Source organism: Glycine max, chromosome 6 (genome assembly GCF_000004515.6).
Source record: "Glycine max cultivar Williams 82 chromosome 6, Glycine_max_v4.0, whole genome shotgun sequence".
NCBI lineage: Eukaryota > Viridiplantae > Streptophyta > Magnoliopsida > Fabales > Fabaceae > Glycine > Glycine max.
In genome coordinates, this window is record NC_038242.2 from 16,568,122 (window position 1) to 16,578,397 (window position 10,276).

Here is a 10,276-nt window from a genome sequence, read left to right on the forward strand (position 1 = left end):
CGGTTCTCAAAATATGGGAGTATAAAATGAAAAGATAAATAAATTCAAATGGATACTTATATTTTACCCCGAAACAAATAAATCACAAGCAACTCATATTTCACAATTATTTGCATCCAACCCATTTAAGAATTCAAACAAAATTCACAAAAAAAAAAAAAAAACACAAACAAATTTTCGCACCAACACAAAATTATAAGGAGGAACACCAAAACCAATTAACATAAATTCGAATTAGTAATCCATCAAACAATCCACTGCCCTTTGACACAACAAAACATCATTCTTGTTTCCCAATGTATGCTAAGTCCACTACTATAAGTTAGTGATCTCAACTAGAAAACGCACATTTGATTCATAACGACACTAATTTTTCTGAATTCTCATAATGCAAACTAACACTAGCACCCTCCCGTTGGTGATCGTATTTGAAAAACAAGCAAACTTATATTAATTTTGAACCAAACCACAACACTCCCACAAAGATAGAAACTACGTACATTTGCTTCATCACCATCGACACAACATAGTAAGTAGTATCTGTGGTGGAGAAGTTTGTTTTCATCAAAGAGAAACTTCTCTTAGACTTTCATTTGTGTTTTAGATTAAACTCAAGAGGTCAAACTAACTAAGTTGGATCACATCGATCAAAAACGTTGATAGCCCAATAATGCTTAGACTGAAGTCCACTACAAGCAACTTAGTTATAAGGCAAATTAGAAGTACCATAGAGTAAGGGAGCATACCTCGACCTAAAATATACTAATAATGTTTTACTCCCCAACAAGAAAGACTTCCACACAGGACTTTGGCCCTACACTATCCACCTAAATCCATCTCATGGTGTTTCTATAAATATGACCATTGGCAACAATGTTAGATATGTATTTTTTACCTTTACCATTACTTTATCACAATTCTTGTTGAATGTTGACTTGAGAGTTAAAGAACATTTACATTTGCCCTAACCGTGACTAAAGAATGAATCACCATGAAAGCATCTCAAACCATTTCAAGTCAATTAACATCGAAAACTTAAGACCAATTCAATTTGTTTTGTTTGTAAAGTGTGTACATGATTTTTTTAAAAATATAATTTAATTTTTTAAAATTAAATAAAAATAATAACATTTAAAAGGACTGAAAAAATAAAAATTAATACTCAATAAACTAAACTACTCAAACATGACAAACTAATTACATAGAAGATGAAAAAGAAATTGCGAAAACAACAAAATCGTAACTTTTTAAAAACAAGAGGCTAAAAACACCATAATATTTTTAGAAACCAAAACATAATTTAATCTAAAAATAGTATGTTAAGTAATTCATCCATCAAACAAATGATTAGCCTTATATTCGAATTAAAAGATGGAAACTTATAAAAATATCTCACTTTCATGATCTAAAACCCTAATTACGATAACTAAAAAAAAAAAAGTAATCCGTCCACTAAAAGTAAAATAATATATTGATCGAATTCTAAAGGAACACACGAGCATGAGCTAAAAGGAGTCAAAAGTTCATACAAGCTCAAGCTCTAAATTCTAATGACCAGGGTGAAGACTGTTTTAGAGGGATAATAGTTAATTTTCTTCGATACTCAAAGGGTGATTCATTACGAGAAAGACATAATGAGTTGAAATAGAAGTTTCTTTTCGTGTGTAGCTCATGGCAGATACGTTTCTTACTAGAAATGCACAAAAGAAAATAATAAATAATAAATATGAGCCAGCCAAAAGTACGAAACATCGTAAATCTTTTGTCGCCATCGAAAGGTCTAATGATTTATTTTTGCCTTTGGTTTAAATTGAAATTAAAACAAAATATCCAAATGTCAAAGACACACGCAATTATCCAAGCCATGAGGGGTTGGTGGTGAATTTGGCCACCTCTATATCATTTTGAAAATAATAATCTAATAAAAGAATTATAACTCAAGTTTAACGCCGAAATCAATGTCTTTTGCGTTTTCTAATTTAGAAAAACACACCGGCCCGTAATTAAATACTTCATATTATATACTACATATTTAGTAATTGTATAATTTATTTTATACAATTACTAAATATGTAGTATATAATATGAAGTATTTAATTACAATAGAACAAGATACTATTTGTAAAAGAACATTTTTACAGTCAATTATCATTTACACTTCTTACCAATATAAATGAAAAAAATTTAAACTATAGTATAAAAAAATCTTGATAAAACTTACTATCGGTCCCATTTAGATTTTGTTGAAACTAATTTTCAAAGAAACTAAAAATTATTTATCAAAAGAATTATTTTATAATAAAAAATATTACTCTGCAAATTAATTGAAAATTAATTCTATATAATATCACAATATGCACATTTTTTAATTAAATTAATTTTCATACACAAAAATGAAAAATAATAATTCCAAAATACATTTATTTCTCATTTAATATTTTTATTAAATAATAGGAAAATTTGTAAGAAATTATATCAGTACTCAGCGTGAAATTTTCTACTTTATGAAAAGTCAATTCAACAATTTAGAATTAATTTTCAAAGTATTCCTATATTACAACCAAACATCACTGATATAAAACAATCTTATAGTCTATAGTCGTGTAATAAAATTATAAAAGTACGTAAGTGATATATCAATATGTTTTTTTTTTATAAATCTATCTGCATATTTCACTGGAAAAAAACAAGTAAATATTTGTGTGGAGGAAATATGAATACTATATTTTCTAACACGTCAAAAATTTATTAGAAACTAAAAAAAATGAATGCAGCTAATAAAATAAGAATGTATGACACACAATTATTTATGATGTCTAGTAAATTTTAATTAATAAAAAAAAATACATGTAAAAGAATGTGTTAAAAGATACAGTGCTACTATAATATTTCTCGTTCCATAATGATATTCGGCGAAAAATATTTAATTCCTTATATAAAGTATATAAAATTAGAAAGCTCATGTCACGTGTATTAACGCTATTACTTTAAGGAATAGCACCCAACAGCTACATTGAACTTTAGGATTATTCTTTTTAGAAAAAATTAGGATACAAATTGAGGTGGAAAAAATTACTTTTTATCACCATAATTATTTTTTTAGAAAAAAATGTTAATTCTGTTGTTGATTGTTAATCTTTATTAAAAACCTTATCTTTTTTAATATATTTTTTCATTCATAAAATTTAAAATGAGAATCTTGTGTCAGAGGATTGAGCCAATTAGTTGTTGGTAATTGAGGTGCAAGAAATGATAACTCGATTGGTATTTTTAATTGTCGATTTATTATTACTTAATTCCCAAGGGGCCATTTTTTTTTTCTTTTAATTTCTTTTCTCCACTAAACTACTTCTCTTTCACACACTTTTCCTCTCTCTCTCTATATATCTATCTTCTCTTCTCTTCTTTGTTCCGCCGGAGAAGTCAGAACCCACCGGCGTCACCATACGATAAAACCCAAACACTTAAGAGAGAAAGAGAAACTCACTGACGTTGATGCTCTAGAAACTTCACTATGGGAAACTGCAACGTGTGCGCGAAAGCTGACGTGGTAGAAGATAGCAATAACAACAGGAACAAGAAGTCTAATGAAACGAACCGCGCTAGGAAGAAAGAGCCGAAACCATTCACGGACGAACCGGCCCGGTCGACGGCGGCTCCGATCCGGGTCCTGAAGGACGTGATTCCAATGAGCCACCGGACGCGCATAAGCGACAAGTACATACTGGGCCGGGAACTGGGCCGGGGCGAGTTCGGAATCACCTACCTCTGCACGGACCGGGAGACCAAGGAAGCCCTTGCCTGCAAGTCGATCTCGAAGCGGAAGCTCCGGACTGCCGTGGACATCGACGACGTGCGGCGCGAGGTCGCCATCATGTCCACGCTGCCGGAGCACCCCAACGTCGTGAAGCTGAAGGCGACTTACGAGGACAACGAGAACGTCCACCTCGTCATGGAGCTCTGCGAAGGGGGAGAGCTCTTCGACCGGATTGTCGCCAGGGGACACTACAGCGAGCGCGCCGCCGCCGCCGTGGCGCGCACCATCGCCGAGGTTGTTAGGATGTGCCACAGCAATGGCGTCATGCATAGGGACCTCAAGCCTGAGAATTTCCTCTTCGCAAATAAGAAAGAGAATTCTGCTCTCAAGGCCATCGATTTCGGCCTCTCCGTCTTCTTCAAGCCAGGTGGGAAAGACAATTTTGTTCTGAGTCGAGTAAGACGACGGCTTTAATTTCTCTTATAAGGAATGTTAGTCGCATTCTCTCTTCCTCCAGTTACAATTTATGGGAAATCATTAGCAGGTTTTGTTTCTCATATATAAATCATGAGAAGCAAAGCTTGCCAAAAATTGTAATTTCCAATAAATTCTATCCAATCACTTTTTCCATCTTGGAAAAAGAGTGTAAGAAAGAGAGAGTATCCTACCATTTCTCTTTTTTTTTAAAAAAAAATAAAATTTTTTGGGTTTCTTTTTAGGGGAGAGGTTTTCAGAGATTGTTGGGAGTCCTTACTACATGGCGCCGGAGGTTTTGAAGCGGAATTACGGGCCGGAGGTTGATGTGTGGAGTGCTGGGGTGATTCTTTATATTTTGTTGTGTGGGGTTCCTCCGTTCTGGGCAGGTAAGGGTTTGTGTTTTTTGTTTTTTTGGTTTTTTATGGGTTTGGTTGTGTTTTAGATTTGATTTTGGATATGGCAGAGACTGAGCAAGGTGTGGCTTTGGCGATCTTGAGGGGTGTGATTGACTTCAAGAGGGAACCTTGGCCGCAAATATCGGAGAGTGCCAAGAGCCTTGTGCGGCGAATGTTGGAGCCGGATCCTAAAAACCGCTTGACAGCTGAACAGGTGCTTGGTAAGTCAGTCATTCACTGTACTGTCTACTCACTAGGTAGCAAGATGTTGGATTTTGTAACAAGGGAAATTTTGTTATAGCTTTTTTTTATTGTTTTTCCTTCTATAGAATTATACCACTATATGTTCATCTTTCTGTTGATTGTGGTTTCATGGAATTGGATTTAATGTAGAAGTATGATAAGTTAGTTTGTTTCAAATTTTAGTATGTTTTGTAGGCTCTCAATAAATTATCTGACAGTATCAATATATTTTTTTTGTACATCAGTACTGATATCTGTAAGGGATGCCACATAAACATTAGTTTCCTTCTTTGTGCCAGATTATTGCATCTTGAGTGTAATAGGACTTGAAATGTGTGGACGAAATTTGTCAGCAGAAATCCCCGTAAAACGAAGGGAATATAAGAAAATAAGTTAAATTCCTTAAAATCTTTGTTATGCATGGCTCTGTTCCAGAATAGGTAGCTATAATGCTTGAGGAAATATTTTTCTGTGGTGGGATTTGTGGGTGAAGTGTAGGATTGATTGTTAGGTGTAATACAATTAGGGGTAGCTTGGTTGAGTAGGTGGAAACTGGGAAGGTGGGGAATTTGGAATGAAAACCACTTCACACTTTCTTGGTATGACTATAATACTAGAAGGTGGAAACTAAAATATTCATTTTTCTGATAAGTAAATAGGCTGTCTCATGGGCTTCAATATCAGAATATTGCAACAGTTTGAAATGGCTGTGCTCATCATGTTTCTTTGCTTTAAAAGGAATATTCTCATCCTCACCCAGATCCTTTGCCCATTTTCCCCTTCTCCTCAAAAAGGAAAAGAAATATTTAAATATTTAAATCCTTATGGCATGGGTTGGGAGACAGGACTTTATACATCAGGTCTATGTTATGAAGAAAGTCATGTGAATATTCACCATCTTTAATTATGTTTACAGAACATCCCTGGCTGCAAAATGCAAAGAAAGCTCCAAATGTTCCATTAGGAGATATTGTCAGGTCAAGGCTTAAGCAGTTTTCTGTGATGAATAGATTCAAAAAGAAAGCTCTGCGGGTTAGCATCTATTGTGGCTTATGCTGGATTTTTTACTCAAATCTTTGTGTGATTGAAATAGTAAGTTGAAAAGCTGGTGGTGATTTAGGTTTCTTTGAATGAATGATACAGGTAATTGCAGATCATTTATCTGTTGAAGAGGTAGAAATAATCAAAGATATGTTTACATTGATGGATACTGACAAAGATGGCAGAGTAACGTTTGAGGAACTAAAGGCTGGGTTGAGGAAGGTTGGTTCACAATTGGCTGAGCCAGAGATAAAGATGCTGATGGAAGTGGTAAATTTCTATAATTTTATATCATTTATAATTTATAATGTAATTACTTCGAATAATATCAGTTCTTTGATCATCACCATGTTATGACTTAAGTCAATCTGATGGAGCTCTTGGAAGCATTTTTCTGCTGCAATAAGGATTCTTTTCCTCTCGTGTATACTCCATTATTACATATGAATGTGGCATATGCATGACAAATGAGACTTGTCTTGCTATTTTGGATGCTCTGTTGAGTAAACATCATATAATAATATTAGATGCCACATTTAACCCAATTGTGTGGTGTCTAAATCTACTTATAGGGACCTTTGGTTTATGGTAATATTTGGTTATTATTAATTAGTATAAAAAAAGTGATGCTAAAGGTTATAGTATAAATTATGAATATCACCTTTTGTTGTGGTAATATTTGCCTATTTGGTACATCACCTTTTTTGTCTCTCTTGTGGAGATTGTTTTAGGCATTGCTAGAGGAAAGTGGCACCAGTTTATTAAAATCACTTCCTACTTTTGTATATATATATTTTTTTGGTGGCCAATTCCTACTTTTGTATATATATTTTTTTGGTGGCCAATTCCTACTTTTGTATAAAGCTAGCGGAACACTCTTAATTTTATTTGAAGTGAGATTCATATATCTAAAAGGCAAATAAATTGAATTGCCGTGCATACCCTGATCTTGGACTTGTCAACTGTATTTTTAACACAAATTTCTGATTCAAGAATGGTTTCCTACTTTCCTTTGTTTTGAATTGCATAGGCTGATGTTGATGGGAATGGAGTACTTGACTATGGAGAGTTTGTAGCTGTTACAATTCACTTGCAAAAAATGGAGAATGATGAGCATTTCCACAAAGCATTCAAGTTTTTTGACAAAGATGGGAATGGGTATATTGAGTTACGTGAGCTAGAGGAAGCATTAGCAGATGAGTCAGGAGAAACTGATGCTGATGTATTGAATGACATCATGCGTGAAGTTGACACTGACAAGGTTTGACTTTTGTGCTAATTACTTCTTGTTTACTTATTGAGTTTTCCATTATGCAGATTCTTAGTATATTTGCGCAAAGTGTGAAATTTCAGTGAAAATTACAATTATTTGCTGCCTCTCATGTTACTTGCCTTTACCATTTTATGTTCATGTCCTGCATGCTTCTTTACCTGTCATTCCAATCTTTTTCGATTTTCTGTTTTCACTTCACAGGATGGTCGCATCAGTTATGAGGAGTTTGTGGCGATGATGAAAACTGGAACTGACTGGAGGAAAGCATCTAGGCAATATTCAAGGGAGAGATTCAAGAGTTTGAGCCTAAATTTGATGAAAGATGGCTCGCTTCAGCTTCATGATGAAATTACTGGTCAAGCTGTGGTGGTTTGAGTGTAAAGTAATTTCTTTCTGTAGCCTCATGCCATGCGCTCACTCAGTTACTCATTTTTCTTGCACCACCTATTGTGCTTGAAATATCGTTTGCGGAATCTCTCCAAGGAAGCAAGTTTTGGGCAGGTTTGAGTTTTAGTGTTTGAAGCATTCTAATGATCTTGAGTTGGAGTTGGAGTTGGAGTTGGTTATCTTAGGTTTCTTAGTTGGGTTGGATGTTAGATGCCTGAAGCTTGCGTTGGAGGATTGCAATTGCATACTATAAAGAGGGTTCATTGTTCATAGCTTGTCACCAAAAAGTGTGGGGCACATGCTACAGCTACATACCCGAAAAAAGTTACATATTCTTTGTATATTTGTGTTATGTTTGATAATTCCATTGGTAAATGTGATTTTTCTAACTTGTGTGCAGAAAACCAGTTATAGGATTTTTCTCATTGGCGACACGAACTTCTGAGAAAGTTTATAGAAAGTCTAGGTATCTGCTAGTTAAAGCAATTTAATTTGTCTGAAAATGTAGCTATCTTAAGCCCTCATTTTTTCATTTCCCCCACTTGTTTATACATTATCCTTTGCCCCTATTTATGAACTTTATGGTTAATTTGAATGAGGTAGAAACATTATCTGAAACAGCTCTAAATTGTAAATACATTGGTTTGTTGTTGTGTCCGGCATTTGCTAAATTGCAAATCAAACTTGTGTGAAGTGTTCGCAATCTCTCACTATAGTCATTTGGAAGTAAAGATACGTAAATTCATTATCAGTGTTACGATTACCAAAATTCCATCCTTATGTTTAGTTCATTTATGCATTTCACGTTTGACTTCAAATGAAATGTTTTCTGAAGTCAGAATGAGTTTGTGATGAGTCATAATATCTCTTCTATACTATAAATTGATAATGGTAATGTTTACATCTCAATAGTTTTAAAATAGAACTTGCCTAAAATAAAATAAAGATTTAATAAATGGTCCAAGCCCAACTCATTTTAACATGTACTATCAAATGGACCCCTAGTTATAATTATAATTTCTTAATAACTTAATCAAAATTACTGAAAACCCAACTCATTTTAACTCATTTTTTACGGCTTTTTCTCATATGTTATCAAATAAGTTAGTCAAGAAGAAAGATAATGAATAATAATAATTGCTAGTATTCATGACAGGATCTCACACTATTCGACATAATGGAGTAATTCCCAAGTGTGTCGATCGTTTTTTTTTTTTTTTTGTCTTTTATGCATTAGTTATTTTGATTAGTTTTACATTTTTTTTATTAACCAAAAAATTTGTTTTATTGTTCAATAAACAAGTTTATTAACTAGTTTTTAGTTTTTTAAAAATCACTATAACGTTTTTTAAAATACTAGTTTCTAATTTTTTATATTTATTTTTCTTATTTATCTCTAAAATATTTATTCAATTTTCTTATTATCTTTTTTAAATATTATTTATCTCATTTTATATTTTTTAGTTACTTTAACTGTTAATCTTAGCGAACACTTATAATTTAATAAGCTAATTTAAAAACTACTAGCTTTATTGAACATGGTCATTGTATGTCTTTGTCTCCATATTCTTCCCGCACATATCATGACTATGTTTGACAAGACATTTCAGTTAGTTTTTAGCTTTTTTTACGGTCTGGAAAATTCATTTGACTGTTTGGTAAACAAGTTTTTTTTTAGTAGCTTTTAGTATTTTTTTTTTTTTAAATGCTTCTTAAAGTAACTTTTTTAAAATGCTAGCTTCTAGTTTTTTATATTTTCTTTCACTTTTATCCTCAATATATTTATTCATTTTTCTTGTTACTTTTCAAAAATAAATTATGGTATTATTATTTTTCTATCATTTTACACTTTTCAACTACTTCAACAACTAATTTTACCAAATACTTCAATTTAATAAGTTAACTTTTTAGCTTTCAACGATCAACTAGTTTTTTAATTTTCAACTGACTTTCAAGTTGATTTTGCCAAACATAACCTATATCTTTTCTAGAAAAATACAACCATATTTGAGATATAGTCACGTTAAATAGCTTTAATAAAACTAAATTTAAATATAAATACTTTTTCATATCACATTTTTTAAAGGAATTTCATATCACATCTTAAACTCTAATAAAGTAGGATAACAATATTTCTATATCTCATTCTCTTACAATTCACTTTCACCCCAAATTCTCTCTTTTTCTCTCTACATTTTTCATCACATTATCACTATGTTTAGCAACTCATTTAAGTTATCTTCTAGTTTTTTTATTAGCAAAAAAACTTATTTTATTACTTAGTAAACAAACTTTTGTAAGTAGTTTGTAGTTGTTTTTTAGTTGCTTCTAACATTTTTTGAAATGCTATTACTTCAAGTAGAGTTTTTTAAAACGTCAACTTCTAGCTTTTTATATTTTATTTTTATTTTTACCCTTAAAATATTTATTCAATTTTTTTATTATCCTTTTTAAGTGTCATTTTATATTTTCCCGTTACTTCAACGACTAGTTATACAAAACACTTATGATGTATAAGTTAGCTTAAAAGCTTTCAACTACCCGTTAGTTTTTCAGCTAATTTTGCCGAACATGGTTTGCTTTAGCTATGACTCTGTTAGACAAAACTAGCTAAAAAAAGTTAGCTGGAAGCTGAAAAGCTAACTAGAAGCTGAAAAACTAACTTATTAAATTATAACTGTTTAATAAAATTAATTGTTAAAG

At 32.3% G+C, this 10,276-nt stretch overlaps 1 protein-coding gene across 1 annotated transcript; it reads left to right on the forward strand.

Moving 5' to 3' along the window:
• The first annotated feature begins 3,315 nt into the window (after nucleotides 1-3,315).
• LOC100800664 (calcium-dependent protein kinase 10) lies at nucleotides 3,316-8,175 on the forward strand. Its single transcript, XM_003528129.5, has 7 exons — nucleotides 3,316-4,184; nucleotides 4,477-4,620; nucleotides 4,698-4,850; nucleotides 5,789-5,904; nucleotides 6,016-6,183; nucleotides 6,944-7,174; nucleotides 7,388-8,175. Exons 1-7 carry the CDS (start codon nucleotides 3,515-3,517, stop codon nucleotides 7,559-7,561), a joined length of 1,656 nt encoding a protein of 551 aa, XP_003528177.1. The 5' UTR covers nucleotides 3,316-3,514; the 3' UTR covers nucleotides 7,562-8,175.
• Nucleotides 8,176-10,276: the final 2,101 nt, after the last annotated feature.

Excerpts from the sequence above, each read along its gene's own strand:
- LOC100800664 (XM_003528129.5), top strand. The coding sequence starts at position 3,515 with ATGGGAAACTGCAACGTGTGCGCGAAAGCTGACGTGGTAGAAGATAGC. Across the intron at positions 4,185-4,476 it reads CTCCGTCTTCTTCAAGCCAG|GGGAGAGGTTTTCAGAGATT; the intron begins GTGGGAAAGACA and ends GTTTCTTTTTAG. Across the intron at positions 6,184-6,943 it reads TAAAGATGCTGATGGAAGTG|GCTGATGTTGATGGGAATGG; the intron begins GTAAATTTCTAT and ends TGAATTGCATAG.